Below are 22,855 nucleotides of genomic sequence, written 5' to 3' on the forward strand. Positions count from 1 at the left end.
CAAGTGATGGGGCGCTTGCTCAGGATTCAGAGGGGGTGTTGGGCTCCCCCCGCAGACGTGGGATGGGGAGGTGGTCTCTAGGCTTGCCTGGCAGAGACTGCTCCTGGCCTGTCCACACCCCCAGGTTGCAGGGCGCAGACCACCCTGACGGGCACCAGCCAGTCCCCCTCGCCACCGGAACACGGATGGAGTGCTGATGGAGCACCTACTACGCGCCAGCTGGCCCTGTTCTGGGGATGGTGCTGGGGGGCAGACCCCATCCCTGACTGCTTACTGTCCGGCAGGGAGCACAGAGAACGGAAGCAGAAAGGGCCCGATTGCTCCTCACACCCTGCGAAGTTGCCTTTGACGGATAAGGAAACCGAGGCTCCAAGCAGTGAAGCGACTTGCCACCACGCCCTGTGCCAGTCCGTGCGCTGAGCACCCTCTAGGTGCCAGGGTGCTCCCATGCCCACCTGACCCTCCCGACGACCCGGTAGGTGGGTGTCAGCTTCCCGCCTCTTGAGAAGTGGCAACTGCGGCTCCGAAGCGGGGAGCGCTTGCCTGGAGTCATCTAGCTGGAAAAGGCCACACCAAGACGCCACCCCAGATGGTCCGACGCCAGAGCCCCCAGCCTTCCCCAAACCTTTCCTGGAAACTCCCGGCATTTCGAGTCGTGAGCTCTCCTGAGCCGGGCAGAGTGGGGTCAGGGCGCTGGCCGCTGGGCAGACCCTCCAGTGCGGGGGACAGCTGGGGGGCTGGACCTCGGCCAACACCATCCTTTCACAATGATACATTATTTATCTAGCTTAAGCCACACACACATGTGCCCTCTCCAGATAATTCTGGTCTATCCTTTTAAGCAACAACACAGTTATACTTAACCATCCAAGAGGAAGTGAAGCCCACACAATGTCTCCTCTGTGCTCCTAAAGAAAAACGACCATGCCAACCATGTTCAGGCCTCAGCACAGCAGAGCAAGAAACTGGGTGCTTGTGGAGAGAGGGATGGTTACTCACGCCCACACAAAAGGCCCCAAACTGATATTTTGTTGATGCTGTTCTTGTGTCTGCTTTTAATGGTTGTTCTGTCTCCTCTCTTATTGTTGGACTGTTACTTCTAGAAGCACCTAGGGTTTGCTTGGAAAGCGGCTAATAAGCTTGATGCATCTTGCTGGTCAACGACTGGACAGTCAAAGACTCTTAACGACAAAGGGAGTTCATCACGAGAACAAATGCCACCAAGTCCTGCTCGAGCTCCGGATGCTCTGGGGACTCCAGGACTGAACTTGGGGACATGACACTGCAAGGTTGCCATCCTGGACAACAGTTCTGTGCCAAGTAGAGCAAGGTTCCACTTCCTTGAGACACTCTACTGCCACCTGCTGGAAAACTGTCCTGATAAATACACACATCTACCCTGATTACTGTGCAAACAGGACACTTCAGAGTTGTGCAGTGCACAACTTGTACAGCTGTCCATGGCAGCCCTGTCTTGACGCCACCAGGATTCCCTCTTTCTCCATCATGTTTTATCTTTTTCTCCCTCCATTTCACTCTCTTGTACCTTAGACAGGCTTTATCTTTGTGATTGAAGTAGGGCTGCTCTGTAACTCGTGAGACAAGGTCCCTTCCCTTCCTGCCCCCAAATTTAAAAATCTAGGTAAAGACTCTGGTCCAGCTGGAGTCACACTGCATCACTGAACCATCCCCGTGGTTAGGGGAAGGGGATGGGTATCAGTCAGAACCGTCAAGGTTGTGCTGTGCAACACGCTGTGTAAAACCTCAGTTCATTTCTCGCTCACACTGAATGTCTGCCCCCGTCTGCCTGGGGGCTCTGCTCACCGGGGGCTTTCAGAAACCCAGACTAACAGATGCCACAGCTCAGAATGTGCTCGCGCCATTGCTGCAGCCAAGGGGAGGCACTCGGAGAAACGCCCACTGGCTGGGAAAGCTTCCCCCCGGGAGACACACAAGCCACTGAGCTCACCGTTCATGAAGCAAGTCCGTGGACACATCCAAGTTCTGAGGGCGGGGAGGCGCAGCCCTCTAGGATGATTGACCTTGAATCACATTCTACTCTTGGGGCAGCGGGGGCTGGGCTGAGGGTGGGCAGGGGACCGTGCCTGTTACAGGCTGGGACTGAGGGGTGGGAGTTCCTCCAGGAAGGGAGGAGGGTGCCAGCGGCTCTAAACAATTGTCCGGGGCAGCAGCTAAGCATGAGCCAGGCCAGGCGGGAGGGCCGTGTGTGAGAGAGGGCGCCGAGCGGCCACACCAGCCTCCGGACGCTGCCGCAGCAGGAGCCCCGACGGTTCCACAGGGACCAGCACCCCGGGAAGAAGAGCACGAGTGGCCCGGCCTGGACTCCACATGGATGTTTTAGATGCAGAGGCTCTGCATGTTTCTCCTCTGGTTCTGGGGATGGCTGTGGGTGGGCGGAGGTGCCAGGTGAGTCAGGAATGATTATCGACTTCCCTCAGAGCTGCAGACCCCGTTCGACAGAGGCTACTGGCGCTTGGATGGGTTAAGGAACTTTCTCGGGTTCATGGAGCTGATTGGGAAACCGGTGCTGACTAGGTACCCACCACATGCCAGGCTAGTGTGCCCCCCTCCAGGAGCTCCTGTCTCCGCTGCACGGGCGAGGAAGCACACAGGCCGGGGGCACATCACCCAGCCAGGCACCCCCCTCCAAGGCCTTAGCCCCCCACGGCATCTCAGGACTCCTGGGGAAGGAGCCGCGGCCTTTAAAAGGATGATGGGTCCTCACGTGATCGAGGACCTCGGGAACCAGATGGGCGTTTGCCGGCCTGTGTTTTCGGCACATTCCTGAGCTCCGAAAGGAGAAATAAAAGTGTTGCCTTGTCTGCGAGCTGAAGAGACAGCAATATTGTGGTGTAACTAGGACCAGATGGGCTCCAGGAATTTCCAAAGGCCTTTTAACATATTAGACAAAATAGCCTCCCAGCCACACACCATAACTCCGTCTGGCCGCCTGGGTATCGGTTACCGCGACGACCGGCGGGCTGCAAGCACTGGCTCGGGGGTCCCCGCAGGGAGGAGTCTCTGGCCGGGCCCTGCCCACTCCTCCCGGCCCCGCGGGAGCGCCCCTCTGATGTGACCCTTCCCCGCACCTCCAAGGCCAGGGAACCTGCCGAGAATCTCACGTTCAGAGTCAGAAAGGGGTGGGAAGTCCCAGCAGCCGCCTAGCTGGATCCCTGACCAGCCCTCGCTAGCACACCCCCTGGGAGGGGAGGTCATGGCCATGGGGCACCCAAAGGTGGCGTACCTGCAGCATGCTGGGCCCAGGCTCTGGGGTGGGCAGGGGCCGTATCCGGGTGGACACCCACCCTCCCTGCGCCCCTTTCCTCCTCCACAGACACAGTTGTGTTGAGAACAAAGCGGTTGAACACACGCCTGTGCAAGAACCGTGCCGTGAACCCAGAAGCTGCATTGTGTCCCGGCCATGAGATTATCTTTGGATGCCCCGGCTCTGAGAACATCCTGCCTCGTTCCCACCTGAATGACATCATTAGCTAATGTTAACTAAGCACCTGCTGATGCCAGGGCCCCTTATGAGGGGAAGATCGGGGCTCAGGGAGATGACTGCCTTCCTCAGTGCCGCACAGGTGGCGGAAAAGCCAGGATCCGACCACCATGTACACCGCCTCCCGATGGGTGAGCTCCCACATGCAGCGAGGTCCCCGTCTCTCCGGGTCTCCGTTTCTGTCTGTGCAGCGAGAGGGTGGGGAGCAAGCCAGAAGGATGCATCCCACACTCACCCTCTGGACCCTAATTCTGCCCTCAAGTGACCCAGAAAGTATAGGCCAGCCCACTTCCGTCACCTCACACAGGCCTCTGCAGAGGGAGGGCCAGCTTCCGAGCGGGGACACACCTGCCCAGGGTCACTCGCAGGCCAGCGGCAGAGCAGGTTCAAACCAAGGCTGGCCAACCCCAAAGTCCACGTCCTTTCTCCAGAGGCCCCCCGCCGTCCCGGCAGAGCTCAGGACTCCCACTTGCCCCGTCAACCGTGCCTTGACCCTGGTGGCAACAAGGGGTGCAGAGGAAAACGCCCGGGGTGGTGGCGGAAGCGATGCTTGGCCCCCCCCATGGGAGGAAGCCAGGAGGCCGGGCTCTGGTACCAGTTGGCCGCCAGGGGTGTCAGGCTCCTTAATAGCCCTCCCTGGGCCTCACTTTCCCCATTGATAAATTGACGGTGGTGAGCACCAGCACCGAGCCAGGACCCCAGCGGGCCCTCCGCGAGGACAGCCTTCCCTCTCCTGCAGTGCGCCCACCCACTGTCCAGCTGCCATGCACGAGGTGGCCTCCGCCTGCCATCTGCACGAGAGGTGAACAGGCGGCCCTGGGGCAGGACGCGGAAGCCGCCTGAGCAGACAGCCACTTAAAACCGTCACATGTACCTCAGCCTGGCCCTGACACCACACTGCAGGACCCAGGAGGGCTGCCTTCCCTTTGGGGTCCCGTCTCATCTGGACATCGGGGTCTGACACCTGCCTCTCCCGGGATTGCTGGTAAGGGCGTGAACCAGGGAACGGCTGAGAGGTCCAGGTGGGCGGGGGGACGCCATACCCCCCAAGATACTCTCATTGCAAACCTTTGCCAGAGGGTCTGGTTGTGGGAAAAGGGCACTCGTTCTACAGTCAGGGGTCCCTTCCCTGGCTTTTCCATTGCCTGACTGTGTGACCTCGGGCAAGTCACTTGACGTCTCTGAGTCTCGATCTCATCATCTGTAAAATGGTAATGATGACGATGATGGGTAACTTGTACTGAGTGTATGCTCCATGCTGGGACTGCTCTAAGCACTTCAGAAATATTAACTCATTTAATTCTCATGACAGTCATCCCCATTTGGGGTATCATCCCACTTTACAGATGAGTACATTAAGGCACAGAAAGGTAAAGTCACCCAGCTAGAAACGGCAGGAGGTAGGACTCAAGGCCAGTCCCGTGAGGCATGGATTAACCACTGCCCCCTGCAGCCTGGCTAACAATCACGGGACAACATCGCTCCCAGGGTGGCACCGAGCTTCCCCGTGTTGGCCCTGGGCTCAGAGAGGAGCGTCCCCAGCCAGTGTTGGCTGAGCTAAATGAAACCAACTCAAGGGCAGGCGGCCTTGGAGGATTTCCTCGCCCTAAACCCCAAGCATTTGGCCGAGGAGCCAGGGAGGCGTCCTACGTCTCCTTCAGCTCTGCCCAGGAGTCCTGCTAGGCTGGGGGGCCCTGGCAACGCCGCCGCCTTTGTTTATGCCCCAGGCATCAGGCTGGGTACATTCGTTCCTGCCTCTGCCCCCACCAGCCTCAGGAGGGGGTAGGTGGGGGGACACTGCTGCCCCAGTGCTGCCTGACAGCCCGCCACCGGCCCCCCGGCAGAGAATAGGGCTATGACTCCGCGAGGGCACCCCCTTCCCCTAGGCCTAGCAGGCGCCCGCCAGCGCCAGGCACGGTGCGGGGTCTGGAGGAGGAGGGGGACGGCCGCGATCACACAGCACTCTCTCGCGGTGCCAGGTTCTGAGCTGCCTCCAGGGTCACCCGACACCCCTGCTCAGCCTTGCAGGCTCAGGATGTGACCCGCCAGGAGGGCTGAGGAAGGAGGCTCTGAGAGGCTGCCACTTGCCCGAGGCCCCACACCCAGGCCCAGGCCCTGCGGGCCTCCCCACGTGGCGGGCTTGGGGTCCCAGGTCTGCCCACTCCCCAGCACGCTCCCCAGCACATGGTGGGGGGAAGGGGCCTCATCGGAGCTCAGACGTTCAGGAGGCTCTGGAGCTGCCCGTTGCAGAAACCCCACACCCGCCAGGATCGGGCTGGCCCACGCGGGCTCCTTTTTGGAGGTTCTCCCCGGAGCACGTGTCTGACCCCAGAGCTCCCAGCCTGGCCCCAGTCTCACCCTGGGCTGCAGCACCCGCCCGGACGGCCAGGGCTTGGAGTGTGCGCCCTGGGTTTTGACAACTTGGAGAATAATTTGCAAAGAGAACAAAGTGCACAGACCTTAAGAACAGATCCTGAACACCTCACCGGAACTCGCCTTGGCTCTTCTCTCTGCCCTACAGGAGAATCACCCTCATTGCTAACACCCCCTGGGCACTCGCCGCGTCCTAGGTGTTTACTCCTGGGCCCACCCTCCAGGTGACTACGGTATCCTTAAAGGCCCATATTATGGAGGAGGAAAGAGCTGCGGGTTCTGGAACCAAGGCCTTGGTTGGAATCCTGCTCCTCCACCTCCCAGCTGTGTGCTCTGAGCAAGGAACCAACCTCCCATGCCTCGGTGTCTGCCTCTGGAAAACAGAGATGACGGGGCCGTGCCAGCCTTCACCCCCCTCACACCTAGCACAGGGCCCATCTGGACACCCGCCCACCACCCCGATGTCTTCATCTCCTGCCCTTGCCCTGGCCCTGACCCTCGTGGAACGGCCCATTCCCCACCCAGGCTGTGCCACTAACCCTGGGGGTGCCCTGGTCACCCTGCCAGGCTGAGGACAAGGTCCTGCTCCCCACCTGCCCCAACCCTGCCCCCACCCAGCCCATCCCCACCTGTGCTCCCAGCCCAGGGCTGGAAGACCCCCCCACACACACACCCACCACCCGCCAGGGCCCCCAGCTGCCTCCTACACTGGGCAGAGCCCAGCCCAGCCTGCCCTCCCATCCCCACCCTTCCCCGCCCCTGAACCCCTCTCTGTCTGGAGAGCACCCGCCCCCCCCTTCACCCTTGCCAAACCTGAGGCAGCTGAGAACACATACTTTGGAACCTGGCAGAGCTGAGGTCAAACTTGGCTCTACCATTCACGAGACGTGTGGCCTGAAGCAAACTCCTCACCGAGTCTCAGCGCCCTCATCTGTAAAATGGGAATAATGACCTTCTCCATGGGACTCTGTGCATGGACTAAAACACTAGCATTTATCAGGCAGCTACCCCACGCCAGGCCTCTTGCTGTGTGAACTTTCGATCTTTATTTCCTTTAATCCTTAGGAGGTATGGATTCTTCATCTCAAGAATACACGGCAAGGCTTCCCTGGTGGCGCAGTGGTTAAGAATCTGTCTGTCAATGCAGGGGACACGGGTTCGAGCCCTGGTCTGGGAAGATCCCACATGCCGCGGAGCAACTAAGCCCGTGCGTCACAACTACTGAGCCTGCGTTCTAGAGCCTGAGAGCCACAACTACCGAAGCCCGCGTGCCACAACTACTGAAGCCCGCACGTCTACAGCCCGTGCTCCGCAACAAGAGAAGCCACCGCAATGAGAAGCCCGTGCACCGCAATGAAGAGTAGCCCCCGCTCGCCGCAAGTAGAGAAAGCCCACAGGCAGCAACGAAGACCCAACGCAGCCAAAAATAAAATTAATTAATTAATTAAAATAAAAAAAACCACACGGCAGCCAGGTCGGATCAAAAGAGCCTTTATGGTTCTCTGGAGCAGAGGCTCCGTGGGGACAAGCCCGTCGCCACCTGCCCCGCAAGGCTGCAGGCCATGTCGGAGGTGAAGGGGAGTTAGGTGCCTCGAGTCCGAGTCCGATGCAGAGACCAAGGGCAGGGGCGGGGCAGGGACAGGGCGGGGCGGGTGGGGCGTCCAAGCCATAATTAGTGCCTCGGGTCTGGTCCGGGAGTTCAGCGTCTTTGACACTTGGTGATCTTGGAACCCTTCCTGCCCCGCCCCCTCCAGCAGAGGGAGCGGCAAGGGGGGTGTGAGGGAGAAGGTGGGAGAATTCAGGAGACCCCCAGATGGCAATGAGCACAAGTCCCGTGGGGGGGTTGATCAGGGACGGCCCTCTTTCCCTCCCCACCCGCTTTGACCACTAAGAACACACCCAGGCAATGGAGCAGTGGACGCTCCCCCCAACCCCCAGCTTCCTGGGGGGTCCCGAGCATCCCCTTCAGAGTAGAGCTGACAACAAGGTCAGGGCCTGGCATTTTGGATGAGCCCAGTGGAGGCTGCAGCCCCCGCCGGGGCCCCGCCCCAGCCCCCTACCCGTACAACCTGCAGGCCAGGATGGAGACCCTCTGCTCCCCTCCAGCAACGCCAGCCTGGCCTCGCCAGCGCCTCAGTCCCCACCTGGGCCTCGGGGCCTGCGGGACCCAGCTTGGCCACCTGTCCCTCCCCAATTACCTGGTCCAGGCCTCATCTTCCTCTGTCCCTCAAGCCTTCAGAGCTAAGGCCTGTCCCTGAGCCAAGCGTTCTTTCCCCCAAAGCCGTTCTTTCCCCCAAAGCCGGCGCTCTCCCTGGATGGGCAAGATGCTGCTGAAGCAGGGGTCTGGGGCTCCTCAGGCCTCCCCTCCCCTCCCCACCAGGGAGGGGCTCTGGGACAGCAGGTCCAGCCCTCGCTTCATTGAAGGAGAAGCCAGATGGGAAAACCCACCTGCATCCCCTTCCCTGCCGCCCCCTCACATCCAGGACCAGGGCCCCTGCCTGCTGGCTGGGAATCCAGGGACCCCAGAGGCCTGGCTCCAGCCCCCTCTCAGGTCTCCCACCCCTGAAGGGAGGAAGAGAGGGTGCAGAAGAGGAGGGAGGGGGCCCAACTGTGGAAGAGATGGAAGCTTCCTTGGTCTGAAACGGTCACACTGTTTTGAAAACCAGAACACCACACCCCTGGGGGCCCGCCCTGCACCTGGGAGCTTCAACTGCCCTCCTCCCTCCTGGGAGAACTGCCGCCTCCTCAGGGCCTGGACAGGCCGTGACCGTGACCGTGTGGGTCTTGCTGGGACTCACGCCCTGCCCTCTGCCCCCACCCACAGAAGGGCCCGGAGACCGCGACACCCAGTGGGGAGAGTGCAGCTGCGCGCGAGGTCCCCCCCCCTCATTTGGAAAAGGAGAAGCACTGAGGGGCAGGTGGGCTGGCGGGCGGGTGGGCGGCAGGCAGGGAGCCACTCAGAGGGCAGTGTGGTCAGGGCACCTCCAGGGGCAGCAGGGGTGTGTCAGAGTTCTGTGCTGAGACGTTGGCTGACTGGGGCCCGATGAGCCCCTGGCCATACAAATTAAGGATGGAGTCGGCAATGATGCGGGCTGTACGCTTCTGGTACCCGCCCGAGGTCACCATGAGGATGGGCACCTGGTGGCCTCGGACCATCCGGAACACCAGCTCATCCCGCTTCACGACACCCTGGTGTGGGGGATGGGGAAGGCTGGCTCAGGCAGGCCCAGATCCTCAGGGTACCGGAAAGTCCTGCTGCAGGTCTAACCCTGTTCCAGACTGCTGCTGCTTTTGCCCTTCTCCTCTGGCTTCAAGAGAAGCACCAGTGCTGCCCACCTTCCCTGCCGCTGCTGTGTCCCTGGACCCTCCCCTGCCCCAGGGTCAGGAGGTACCTGCGGACTGATGGACAGCCCCCCGAGGCGGTCCCCCTCAAGGACGTCAGTGCCTGCGTTGTACACCACCACGTCGGGCTGATGCTCCTGGAGGGCTTTCTCCAGGTTCCTCTCCACCCTCCTCAGGTACTCATCATCTTCCGTGCCCCACTCCAGCTCCACCTTCCGCCTGATGGCCTCTGCGAGGGAGACAGCAATAGCCCCAATGTGCAGAGACGGGAACCTGAGGCTGGGGAGGGTGAGGACGGCCCATTTCCCCATCTGACTCCCCAGTGCTCGACCTCTCATTCACCCAAAGCTAAGCTAAAAAGAGCACACGAGCTGCAAGGGGGACCCAAAGGAAAGAAGGGGGATCACAGATGAAACACTGCCCTGGGGATTCAGGGACCCATGTCGGGTGTCTGAGCCCACTGTCTCCGTAAGCCCTTGCCTGGATGCACGGACACCCCATGTGCCCTCAGGTCCAAATCCAGAACATCTGACATTCAGTTCAGAAACGGGTCCCTGGGGCCGCAAAGTGGCTGATGTACCCACAGCAGACCCGCCGGCACTTACTGCATAAATGTCCCCTCCCCACAGGGTGGGCAGGTCCCTGTGTTTCCAAAGCTCATCTGAGAGTCTCTGCCTTTTAATTAATGAGTTTAATCCACCTGCATTTACTTAGTAACTATTATATTTGAACTGATTTCTGCCGTCTTATTTTATATTTTCTATTTATATATCTTTCCTTCTTTTTTCTTTTTTGGCCTTCCCTGTTTTTGACCAGACAGCTGCATACCTAGGAGAAAAGTCTACTTTAGTCTTCTGGTGGTTACCCCAATAGAAGGACTCACAGTGTTTATTGGCCAGGTTTATGTGGTCTTGGGTGGGTCAAGTGACCTTTTTAGGTCTCCGTTTCCTCGTCAGTCTCCCCCTCACAGGGATGCTGAGGATAAATAAATGAAGGGACCTCTGCAGTCCCCAGCACGTAGGAAATGCCCCGGAGAGAGCCCCATCCAAGCAAGAGGCCCTGGGGCTGAGGGACAGGGCAGCTTACGCTTGGCAAAGCGGTCCCCGGGGTAGATGTGGCGGTTGTAGACGTCCAGGATGTACACGCGCTTGTCGCCCATGAAGTCCCGCTCGTGCCCGTTGCCCTGTGGGGAACACATGGAAGCCACTCACAGGCAGATGCCCCGGGCAAGGCACCCCCAACCACACCCCAGGAAACACCCCACGTGCCTGGGTGCGGGCGGCAGAGGCCCAGCCTGGGGCTCGGGGGATGTTCCTGGGGGAGGGGAGCCCACAGCACGGTGTTGTGCATCAGAGGCAGCTGGGGGGTGCAGGGAGGTGGCCTGGGGGGCGGGCCTGTGGGACCCCAGGCCCCACCAGGCACTCACCTGATGGGCATCGAGATCAACGATGGTGGCTCTGGAGACACCCTCCACTCGCTCAAACAGAAACTGCCCAGGGCGGGAGAGGGGAGAGGTAAGGACCACACAGGCCAGAGGACACAGCCCTGCAGGGGCTCCCAGTTAGCGAGGGGGTGGGCCGAAGCCTGTACATGCTGATGGGAGAACAGGCCACCGGGCAGAGCCCTGGGGAGCTGTGTGGCCCCGGAGAAGCCTGTGTGCGTATTCAGGGAAGGCTCCCTGGAGGGGCCCGTGCTGTGCCCTGAAGGGCCAGAGGTGAGGACGTTAAGAGGGCTGGCCCTCAGCGACAGCTCAGGATGCCCGGGGAAATGCGTGCGGTGCAGCGCGGGGAACCCCCCCAAGGCTGTGCCTGGAACTTCATTCTGCCATCTCTGCCTTCCTACAAGGCCCAGCCCTAAAGCCTCCTCCTCTGAGAAGCCCTCCTTCCCCTCCCCCACCCTCCAAGAAGGTCTCCTTGCGTCCCCCTCTCCGAATGACCAGGGTGTGCTGACTTGTCCCTCCTCCCCATTAGTCCCCGTGGGGACAGGAGCCACGGGGCCCATGGTGACCCCCAGCACGAGGCCAGGCGCGGGTGCTGAGGCAGCGCTGCGGTCTGACAGAGGTGGAGACCGCTGCCGGCTCTGCCCCTTCAGGCTGTGCCCTCGCCCCTCTGGGCCCGTTTCCCCGTCTCCTCATCTGTAAAACGTGAGGATGCAGGGGCGAGCCCTGGAGGACGGAGGCGGCCACAGGGCCGGGCCTGCGGTAAATGCCAGCCGTTGTCACCACCATCAGGGTCATTATTTCTATCTCGGCCTCACTCTTCTCATAATTTAATATTGACATGGAAGTTGTTCCCCTCCGGTCCCCTGCCACTGTTGAAGGCTGTCACCTCTGGACCATCTCAGGTATCACGAAAAAGCAAGTGTCAGATCTGGGTTTGGGTCCCAGCCCGGCTGAGGGACCCGGGCGAGCTCCCGCACCTTCTGGGCCTCAGCTCCCTTCTCTACAATGCGGTGTGAGCACACCAGATTGGGGGATTCTAGGGAGGCTCTCGGAGGCGACCCCCCCACATGCTCTCGGGCACACCTTGATGGCGAGCGTGATGTCTGCGTAGGCGCAGAAGCCCCCGCCCCGGTCGCTGGAGCAGTGGTGGAAGCCGCCGCCTGCGAGGACAGCCGAGGTGTTGCCAGGGCCAGGCTCAAGGCCCAGACACCCCCCTCCCACCTTCCTCCCGGTGCCCCCTCCCCGCTCAGCTCCCAGGGACGGCTCCGGACTCCAGGCTGCCTAAGCCAGCTGACCCCGCCTGGGCACGTCACCATCCCTGGGTCAGGAGGCAGCTTTGCCACATGGCCAGCCCTGTCCACAGTGGCACCAGAGCTGCTGCCCCCAGGACCCAGGCCAGGCCACGGGGCACTCACCTACGTTGATGGCCCAGCCTCGCTCCATGGCCAGCTTCCCCGCCTTTGGAAACAAGCACAGGATGAGGGGTGCGGGCGGCCAGTTCCTTCACTTACATATTCATTGAATCACTCACCCCATAAACACCATTTCCAGCCAGCTCCACGGTGGGGATGAGCTGGGAGGTGGGATACGGGAAGCACCCACCCACCCCCAGCAAACCCCGAAGTGGCTGGCTTATGAGACGTGCAGTGCGTAAGCCCCTGTGCAATTTGCTGAGGAAACTGGAGGAAATCAAAGTTCAGTTCTTAGGATGGAACGTGAGCTGACAAGGATTCTCAGACAGCTTTTGAAGGGAAAATGGACAAATTTTTGGTCCCGGAAATACTGTCGCCTTAATACTGAAATCCTGTAGGAAATCATAAATTTGGGGTGGGCAGTAATATTCTGATAAACTTTCAAAATGCACAAATTTGCAAAGCTAAAAGGAAAACTATAGGGGTCAACAGGTATTGATCCATGTCTGGGTTAGATCATTGTACATTTAAATCATTTCAGCTCCTCTACCTCCAATCAACTCAGCAGTCTGTGGCTAATTTTAGAGAAAACTACACACAGAATGTGAAACCCAGTTTTGCTGCAAGTGTTTGTGATTGTCACACCCACGATGGGGGGGAGGGGCAGGATCCATCGCTGACGTCATAGGGGTTTGTTTCCATCTGAAATTTGAGTAGCTCGGAGTCACAGTTTTAGGACATACTCTCCAGGGGGTGAGGATACATGTTATACGCCAGCAAATACGGTAACTCTAACAGGTGGTCTTGGGGGCAGAACCGTGAATTCTAATGTCCCAGCTAGACAGGAGAGGCTTTGGAAGAAGAGTTCTTGTTGCTGCCTTGAGGAATATTTAGGATTTTGCTCAACTACTCAGCAGCACAAGGCATTCTAGACGGAGAGCCCAGGGTGGGCAAAGACCCAGGGTGGGAAGGAGCCTGGGGTGGAGGGCCCAGCCCAGCCGCTGCTCCCCCCGCCAGCTCCCCACCTACCATTATGGTTCCTCCCGTCTGGGTCCGGAGGGGCTTCAGCACCTTCCTCTGTACCAGGAAGTTGGGCAGGAAGATGACAGGGGGGATTTCTGTGATGGTTGCGACAGCAAAGGACCACTGTGGAAAGAGATGCGGGCCATTGGCCTCCCTCTGCACGGTGAGCCCAGAGGCAGCAGCGGGGAAGCAGATCCCCCCTGGGCCAGCTTCGGGGTGGCGGGTGGGGGGTCTCCGGGCGAGCGCAGCTCCTTGGGTGAGAAATGGGAGCTCCCACCGTGGCTGAGCTTTGGGCTCAGTACAGAGATGCTCTCAACCGCACTCTCCCTAAAGCTAAGTCAGCCCTCGGTCCTCGGGCTCCAAGGCCCTCGGCTGCCCTCTTGTGCCCAGGGGAGAGCTGCAGCGGACTCCAGGTCACCACGGAGCCCGCCCACCCAGAACTGGCCCAGCCCGCCCACTGCACAGAGGGGCACCGAGGCCCCGGAGAGGCGGGGGGCTGGGGGGAGGATCGTTCTTTCCAGGGTCACAGGGAGTCACTGACAGAGCCAGGACTGGACGCCCAGGGCTCCTGCTCCCCAGGCACAGCGCAGCCTCTCCAGCCACTGGGAATCAGTCATCCCTTCAAATGGGGCTGGATGTCCTCATCCTCCACTGCTGAGGCAGGAGGGTCTGGGGCACCCAGAAGGCGTCTGCACCAAGATAAGGACACAGCCTTCCCTATAACCTCCCGAGCCCCGGGCAAGCATCCATGCACCCCGTTCCTAGCCCATCTCCTGCCTGCCTGGGAACGCCCGAGGTCCAGACCCTGCTCTCCACTGACCCCAAGCAGAGCCCTGGAGGGGCCCCGGCACTTGGTAGATATTTACTAAGCGCGTGCTAGGCTGCAGGTCCCAAGATGGCACTACTCCTGGCCTCATGGACACATAGCAGCCTAGCGGGGAGGCGCTGATATGCAATGGGACAGCCTTGCTGGGGAGAGGGAGAACATGGTCTGGCTGGACAGATGCAAGACGTGTGTGTGTGTGTGTGTGTGTGTGTGTGTTCGTTCACGCATGCGTGCATAGGTGTGCATACGCACATTCATTCATGTGTATGCGTGTGTGGTAGGGGGCAGACCCAGAGAGGGGAAGACGGCCAGCTCCACCCGTCTGTCCCGCCAAGCCCATCACCCAGCACCGGTCCGGCACATGTGAGGCAGGGAACCACTGTTCGCTACGAGTAAGTGAGCAACGAGCCCCTGAAGGAAAACACCAAGTCGCTGCCCCCCTCCCACCCTCAGCAAGCCAGCAGGGGACAGAGAATGAAAGAAAAGGAAGCCATAGCCCCAGACAGAAATTAAGAAAGCAATCTCATTTACATCTTCAAAAAGAATAAAGTTACCAAGCAGGTATAAGACTCATACACGGAAAACTACAAAACGCCACTGAAAGAACTTAAAGAAGATCTAAATAAGTGGAAAGACATCTTGTGTTCATGGGCTGGAAGACCTAACATTGTGAAGATGTCAGTTCTCTCCTAATTCATCTACAGATGCACAATCCCTGCCAAAATCCCAATGGCCTTTTTTTTTTCTCTGCAGAAATGGAGAAGCTGATCCTGTAACCCCGGGCGTCCCATTTCCCTGGGACTCTCTGAGGCTCGCCCCCCGGGTGCTCCGTGGCACACACCGGGGCCTGTGCCTCTTCTCCCACAGACGCCAGGCGCCGTGAGGGCAACAACGAGGCCCAAGTTGTGCCCAGACTCCCTGGGGCTCCAGCCACAATTTCTGGGACATCCTTGGCTTCCTTGGCTTGCAGACCCCACACCCAATCTGAACAAAAGAAAATCCTATTGTTCCAACTTCATAACAAACCCCAAGTTCTGCCACGTCCCCCCCAGGCCACAGCTGCTTCCAGCCTCATCTGAGAGGCCGGGCTCTCTCATCAGGATCATTGCCACCACCTGCTCCCTCCCAGGCTCCCTGCTTTTGTTCTGACAGACTGGTCTCAACCATTCCCATCACAGCTGCCAAGCAATCCTGTTAAAACCTAGGTCAGATCACGTCCCACTCCTTGAAACACTCCTGGGCTCCCACCTCCTTCAGAGCAAAGCCACAGCGACCACAGACCCTCCGTGGTCTGGCCCCGATCATTTTCTGACCCCACCTCTTACCGTCTCCCTCCCATCCCTCCGATCCAGTCGCTTCTTCCTCGCTGCTACTGGAACACACTGGAGACACTCCTGCCTCAGGGCCTTTGCACTCGCTGATACTTCTGCTCGGAATGCCCTACCCCCAGATGCCCACCGAGTCCACTCCCTCGGGGCCCTCAGTCCACGGTCACATGGCAGTGAGACCTCCGGCCTCCTGTTTTGAAGGGCGGTCCTCCCCACCCCCTTTCCCTCTGCCCTTTCCGCAAGGCACTGAGCGCCTTTTAACACACCAACTCCGTCCCATCAAGAGAGGGATTCAGTCTCTTCTGTTCTGCCGTCACTCTGCACCCAGAGCAGAGCCTGGTGCTCTAACCACTCGCTACATAAAGGTGTCCCGAGCACTGCCCAGCGCAGGGTACACAGGGACTACATGTCGGGTCTGCGTCCCACCACCCGGCGCCCCACAGCAAACTGTCACAGGGTCAGCACAAGGCAGGAGCCTGGCCCTGGCCCGACCCAAACCCCACCCTCAGTGGGGCCGACTCTGGGCCTTGCACACAGCAGGCGCTCAATAAACACTTGTTTCCCTGAATGGACGTCATCTGGCAAACATCAGGCCACTGCACCTCCTTCAACGTCCGGTGTATTAAGCATTGAAGGCCACACCAGTGCAGGGCCAGGCATGAGCCCGGAACACGGGTATGGGGCAGTACGGGCGGGGCACACACAGGACCGCTGAGAAGCAGCCCTGGGGGTCCTGCAGCAGAGAAAAGAGGAAAGAAACGTCGTGGACATTGGGGGCCAGGGGGCTGTTCCCGAGAGCAGCCCCTAGACACCAGACAATGCCTGGAACATGCATGGGTCTCACCTGAGCGTCTGGGGCACATGACCCCACATCAGTCTCCTGTGGCACCTGGAACAAAATCCAAACTCCTCCTGAGGCCTGCAGGGCCTGTGGACCAGGGCTGCTGGCCTCCCTGACCACATCACGTGCAACCTCAGCGTTTCATTCCCTTCAACCCGGCCACTCAAGCAACCCTCTCCCCTTCGGGAGGCCAAGCCCCCTCCCGCTCCAGGCCTGAGACTGCAACATTCTTCTTTTAAGACCCCACATGAGTATCACCTACTCCTCATTCTTTGATCTCTGCTCACACCTCACCTCCTCTGTGAGGCCCTCCCTGACTGCTCAAGCTAAATGAGCATACCTCTGCCTAATTACCCTCTTTTTTTCCCTTCATAGCCCTTGGTGCTCTCTGAAACGGTTACTTCTTTATTTTCAGTCTTCTAAAATGAAATACAAATCCATGGGAGCAGGGAACCTTGCTTATTCTTTTTTTTTTTTTTTGCACCCAGTACACAGTCAGTATTCGATATAGATGTGCTGCATGACTGAATACTTCACCTTAGTAGGTCATGAGGAAATCATCATGTTTCTCCTTTTGCTCTGGCTGCCAGGGAGCTCCAAATACATGGCACAACCATAGCATCTTGGTTACGTTGGCATATCTGGAATCTCCTCCTGTCCTTGACCTTAATTTTCTATTTGGGGCTCTACGTGTTTGCATTATTGCTTATCACATAGTAAGCTGCCTTCAGGCTTCTGGGGTCCCAAGGCCAGGCATGCAGTCAGTCCCACACCGTTCCCTGAAAAGCCCTTCAAACGGATGGAGCCCCGGAGCCCATCCCCCATCCCCAGCGTTATCCTGGCACTGGCTCCAGCCTGGCGCCACTCTGTTCTGGTCTCTCCCTGCCCCCACCCTCACCCTCTGGACTCTGGCAGGCATGTCCTCCTGACCCAGCTGCTGGGCTGTGGGCTGTGACCACGCATGTCCGGGCTCTGGGAAACCAGAGCAGCCAAGTGCTGGGCTTCGTGCCAAGGCCTCGCACACCTCGCTCTCCCGGGAGCCAGGTTTCAACCTCTTCCTGGTAATCTTTCATGAGCTCACACTGTCACGGATCCATCTAGTATTCTCACAGCTCGGGCCGGCGTGGAGGAGGACGGGGGGCAGCTGCCGTGGCCAGGAACCCAGAAGACCTGACCGGATGCCCTGCCTGGGGTCTCCCCCGGGCCTGCTGGACTTCCCAGGTGACCTTGAGTAGGTGTGGCCTCTTTCTGGGCCTAGGTGTTTCCACCTGTGAGGGAGGAGCCTGGGGACCTCTGGCGCCCACTCTAGCTCTGAGTCTAAGATGAGTCCTGCTGGGAAGCCTAGCGGTCAGGGGTCAGGACTCCACGCCCTTGGGGACAGAGAACCTGTGGCATCCCTGACGCACCAGGTTCTGATGCCACCCCGAGCCCAGTCTGCCTTCTTCTCCCACACAGGGGACGGACTGAACGCCTCTAGCCTCAGAACCACACTGACGGGAGCCAAGCAGCTCCTCTAGAAGTGGGTCACCACGGGCAGACCCCAGGTGGTCTGCAGGTGGGATTCAAAAATCTTCCAGTGGGTTGCTACATTAAGAAATCAGGAACTGTCACTTAATGATCTGGACTTCTGGCTTCTGCTTGAAAGCTGGGCCCACGGTGGAGGCTGGGCGGCAGCCACCAGCTGGGGAAGGGCAGGAGCTCCAGTTGTCCCAAACACCACCCACCACTTGTTTATGTTCCCTGCTGGGCCCTGGGGCGTAAGAACTCGTTTTCAGCCCAACAGTTTCCAACACGTCTTTAGCTGCAGAAGCCCTTGAAACAGCATCTTACACTTTAGCCCAAGGTAAAAATAGGCCAAAGTGGAATAGCTTTGGTTGAATGGGGACAAGGGACTGGGGCCCCCCTACCCATCATCCCAGCAGGGGTCTTTGAGGCCTGTCCACATAGCACAGACTGAAAGTCACTGATGCAGAAGCCCAAAACCCCAATGAAGGTTCAATCCCCACCAAGTGGCCATCCCTTTCATACTCCCAAGGATGGGGAGCTCACTACCCCCTGGAGGAGCCTAGCTCTGCCTTTCTAGGACACTTCTCTCCTGTCGGGGATCACAGACTCACATGCTCCCCCCGCATAGGGACAGGAATGGAGCCCCTTGAGGCTGTGCATCCCCGGGCTGAGCGGCCCCCTCCTCCAGCCCCTCCTTCTGGCTGGCAGCCCCCAGGCCCTGTACCTTCAGCTCGTTGAGATAGCGTCTCGTGTGCACCACCAGCAGGTCTTCGTCCGAGGCCTCCCGTGCCTCCACCAGCATGCTGTCTGATAGAAGCTTCTCTTCTGAAACCACAAAGCGGGCCCCATGCATCCCTGCCGCCTCCAGGCCAGGCCCAGCCCCAGCCCCTCCCACAGGCTGCAGACTTGACCTCTGGCAGCCCTGCCCCACGACAAGGTGGGCCCTGCTGGCTTGTGGGCGGTCTGAGAACGGGCCACCTCTCAGGCCACTGGGGACAGCGGCCAGGCCCTCAGGCCAGGGGACATCGGACATTGTGCACAGCGAGCCTCGTGTTTCCCGGGCCACTGACAGCCGGGAGGCGAGCTCAAGTGTGACTGGACACCTTTTAGAGGCAAGTGGCACACGGGTCATTAACGCTGACTCTCAAGGTGAGAAAAAGCTCTTCTGATCGATTCTCCCTCCACCTTGGGATGACATCATGGGGGGTTTGGTATACGGGGGGCTTCTCTTTAACACCTGCCTGACCCTTGCTCATCTCCCTTTTTTTAACCCCCCAAAAGGAGCAATCAGTTTCACAGTCCGCCGCAACAGTAAGCTGCCTGAGCTGAAATAACACTGTTGTTTTCATTGCATTTATTTTTTACCATGACCTTCTATTTATGGCAAATGAAACTGGCTTTTTCCATTTAGATGACATAACGTTTCCTTTTAAAATAGGCTTATTTAAGTTTCTTAAAACAAAGGCTAAGTCAATAAAAACTATGAAGTAAATAATGGAACAGGTGGTATGAGGCGATGGCAAGGTCCCAAGAGTGGTTTGCAAACGACTGATGTTTGGGAAAAACCGTGTTATTTCATTACCACATACACATACACAAGACAAGACTTGCTCCCTTTTGCAACAGAAGAAATAAGGCAGAGAGGAGGAGGTGCTCTAGGGCACAGTGACAACAGGACCATGATGTTCTGGTTCTAGAGAAATCGAAGGACAAGGTCAGAATCTAGGGGACCTGTGCTAATGTGTCACTCTTAGAAACCAACCCTGGTAGAAACCAACTAGTTCCATACATTTCTCACAAAGAGCTCCACATATAGCAGGTATCCCCCCCGCCCCAAACACTCCATGGCTCCCCACTGCCTTCCGGCAAGGGACCAGCTCTTTTCTTGGCGGTACCCAAGGCCCTTCACCATGTGGCCCTGGCTCCTTTCCACCCATACCCTCAGAGGGAACTCAGGAAAATGGTCAGCTCAGAGTGAGGGGGACAAGGAACCCTCATGTTGCGCTACTGGGTGACACAGGAGCCCAAGAAGGGGCAATGGACAGAAAGACTCAGGACCACTGGAAGCAGAGCGTAAAGGACCACATCCAGGAAGGCATGAGAACAGCCAGGGGAGAGGCAGGATGGCTCCTCCGCTCACCTCACCAGAGCTCTTGCCATGGCTGCACACCACTTGTACTCTTTGCTACTTAATATTTTTCTTTGAATACGCACTCTGGTCACTATTGCAAGTGGAAAATCAGTATCACTTGCCATAAACAGAAGTTAACCAAAAATAAAAACAAAAAATACAAAAACAAATAACAGTGTTATTAATCTCTAATTTGACTCTATTTTCTGCAAGGTGCAGAGCCTGAGGCTCGCTCTAGATTTGTTAAAAAGGGAGATGGGCTTAGGTGTTAAAGACGGGCTAGCCCCAAAGTGAAACTTCCCCCAGGGTGTCATCAGAGGGATTGTGCGATTTAAAGATATGCAATGCTTCATCCTATGCCAGGTAACATTTCGGGTAATATTTCCTACTTCCCTCAGTTAAAGAACCCACAATACAGGGAACTAGATTATTTTTTTTCACCAGCCTACGGTGATGCCTGAATTTTCCACATGAACCAGACCCCTAGATTACAAACCACAGTTGAAACAACGTGCTCCCCAGAGCACCACCCCGCTCAGGGGATGAGCCATGAAGCGGACGAGCCTGGGGCTCTGAGGTCCAGGCCCCATTCTCCCACTCAATAGCTGTGTGCCTTTGGGCACATTTTCTAACTCTCTGGGCCCCAAGTTCCTTCATTTGTAATCCATGAGGTTGGAGCAAAGGTTGTTCACTTCCTGGACTCTCGGAGCTTGTGAGCTCTGGACAATGAATTCCTCCAAGCATCAGCTCCCCTTCTACTGGGTCTCCAGGGGCAGAGACAGGACTTAGGTCCACAGCGATGGGGAGCCAGTGAAGGTGTGATACAGGGGCATATCATGCTTAGAAGTCTGTGTTGGAGAGATCCTTTTGACAGCACGGGTAGGAGGCTGTCTCAGGGCTGACACTGGAGGTGGGAGGGCCTGAAGCTTGTGTCAGGGAAAGAGCAGCAGGTGGTGGCAGGTGGGCTGGAGAAAGCAGACGTAGGGTCCGAGTGGGGCCTTCCATACCTTTTAGGAAGCTGATCACTTTGCCCCATTTTCCTGCATCAAAGGGGTGCAGCTTCTCCAGGCCCAGGAAGGTTATGTTGTAGCGCGGCGAGTACACGATGGGCCAGCGTGACTCCGGCACATGCTGGTACAGCTGGGTTGGGTGTGGCCTTCCATGGGCACAGGGACAGACATGCACAGACAGGAACAGCCTCACTGTGGGAAGCAGCTTCCCCTTCTGCGCCAGCAGGCTTGGATTGAGCAGACAGCCCTGACCCAGTACCACCAGCTCCCTCGGTGGCAGAAAAAGGGCCACTTACCAACAGCAACAACAGTAATAATAGCGGCTCCTTACTGAGCTCCCTGAACCATTCAACCCAATCCACACAGCAGCCCTGGGGGGTAGGCACCACCATCCCACCGGAGACTCGGGGAGGGAACCAGGTGCGCCCAAGGCCACACGGGTCTGTGGAACAGCAGATGTGAACCCAGGTGTGTCTGGCTGTAAGGCCTCGGCACCTCACCTCCACATGATAACAATTACATCAACAGCTCTGTGGCCTTAGGCCTCGCTTTCCTCAACTGTAAAATGTGTGGCTGTTGAGAGGAATGAGATAACGCATTTAACAACTGAGCACAGAAAGCGCCCTTTCCCTGAGAGCCGAGGTGACAGTTCCCAGAAACAGCAGGTCGGGGCTCACGCAGGCTGCGACCCAACCCGGAGCCGGGAATGGGGTCACCTCGGGCCCCTCCGCAGCTGCCGCACAGGGAACAGAAACCCGGCTGCCACTGCGGGGGCCTCCGCTTAGCTGGTGGGGCCCGAGAGCAGACGTCAGACCTGCGCTTGTAGCGAGCCCCCGCCGGGACGGCGCCCCGCGCCGGCGCCCTTCCCGTGGGCCGCAGATTAGCGGCGCTGGGCTGGTCTGGCACGCGGGGCCGGCCTGGGCAGAAGAGGCCCGAGCGCCCCTCGCCCGCCATACGTGGGCCCGCACCTGGCGGGCTCGCCCGGCCGCCCGCGCACTGGTGCTCCCGCCCACCGGGACTCCCAGGAACCCCCGGGGCTTGGCCCGGCGCCCCATCCCGCGCCCCCAATCCCGCCACCGCCGCACTCACATGCCGGGGCCGGGCCCTCCCAGCGCTGCCACCACTCCGCGACCGGGCGGGCCGGGGCGCGGCCCCGCCCAGGACACGCCCCCGGCCTCGGCCGCCTCCACTGGGGGCGGAGCTCCGAAGGGTCGGCTCCGCCCCGCCCCACTCGCGCCTGCGTCACAGAGGTCTGGAGTCCCGCACAGAGCGCCTCTGCGGGAGGGAGGCCACGCCCCCCAACGCCCTTCAAGCGCGAAGACCCCCCTTCCTCAGACTAACACCCAGTGAGATCTCGCCCGGCTCGGAAGCCGCGCCCCTTATGGGGAGGGCCGCTCGTCCCAGAGTTGGAACGGGAGGCATCGCCCCACCCCAGGGGAGGGGCCAGGCTATGACCCGCCCCCAACCGGCAGGCCTTTCTGCGCGGTCCCAAGGCTTGGACATCCTGGGTGTTAGGGACGCCGGGCTTCCCGGCGGACTCCGAGGCGGAGTCGCTGTGTGGCCTTGGGCAAGCGTCCGGGCTCTGGGGTCTCTGTTTCCACGAGTAAAATGGGAGAGTGGGGGCCGTGTGTTCTGGCCCTGCCATCTCCGACCTAATGGGACGCATGACCACACTGACTTGAGGCCACCCACTCCCCCCCACTGCCCAGCCCCATCTGGCGGCTCTGACATGAGACAAGCGCTCTCCACACAGTTCTTTAGGCTCTCTGAGCCTCAGTGACCTTATCAGTAGAACCAGACTGGTGATCCAGTCTTCAGGGTACAGTTGTTTATCTGCACACTCCCCACTCCCCCGCACCGGGAAGCCAAGAGGAGCCGGGTGACAGCTGAGAGTGTCTTGCGGCTGGATCCTGGGAGGAGGCCCCAACAATGGAGCCCCAGAGGACAGAGACAATGGGCTTCTCTGTCGGCCCAGCTGCCCCGCCCACCAAACAGAAGCAGCTGACCCCAGGGCTGCCAGGAGCAGGGCAGCTGAGATCCCTGGCGGCTGCGTGAGGGTGTCGGTGTGACGGGGGTGGAGGTGAGGAGGCACCATGAAG

At 59.0% G+C, this 22,855-nt stretch overlaps 2 protein-coding genes across 2 annotated transcripts in view; both read right to left on the bottom strand.

Annotated features, from left to right (window-relative positions):
- FBLN2 (fibulin 2) overlaps positions 1 to 6,001 on the bottom strand; it is a 105,916-nt gene extending 99,915 nt beyond the window's left edge. The window contains exon 1 of the mRNA XM_059940467.1: positions 5,983 to 6,001. The gene's annotated coding sequence lies outside the window, so the exon portion shown is untranslated. The remainder of the gene's footprint in view (positions 1 to 5,982) is intronic.
- A 1,370-nt stretch (positions 6,002 to 7,371) lies between these two features.
- Positions 7,372 to 22,012, bottom strand: HDAC11 (histone deacetylase 11). Its single transcript, XM_059940469.1, has 10 exons — positions 21,846 to 22,012; positions 20,754 to 20,902; positions 18,340 to 18,440; positions 13,121 to 13,237; positions 12,095 to 12,137; positions 11,763 to 11,839; positions 10,665 to 10,727; positions 10,325 to 10,421; positions 9,289 to 9,467; positions 7,372 to 9,085 (listed from the first exon to the last, which is right to left on the bottom strand). Coding segments are annotated over exons 1-10 (1,044 nt in total). The 5' UTR covers positions 21,848 to 22,012; the 3' UTR covers positions 7,372 to 8,869.
- Between the last annotated feature and the right edge of the window lie 843 nt (positions 22,013 to 22,855).

This window comes from Balaenoptera ricei, chromosome 11 (assembly GCF_028023285.1).
Source record: "Balaenoptera ricei isolate mBalRic1 chromosome 11, mBalRic1.hap2, whole genome shotgun sequence".
NCBI classification, from domain to species: domain Eukaryota; kingdom Metazoa; phylum Chordata; class Mammalia; order Artiodactyla; family Balaenopteridae; genus Balaenoptera; species Balaenoptera ricei.

Coding starts and splice junctions, on each gene's coding strand:
- HDAC11 (XM_059940469.1), bottom strand. Junction 18,441..20,753: donor AGTGATCAGCTTCCTAAAAG/GTATGGAAGGCC, acceptor TTGTGGTTTCAG/AAGAGAAGCTTCTATCAGAC. Junction 9,468..10,324: donor CGGGGACCGCTTTGCCAAGC/GTAAGCTGCCCT, acceptor TCTCCCTCGCAG/AGGCCATCAGGCGGAAGGTG.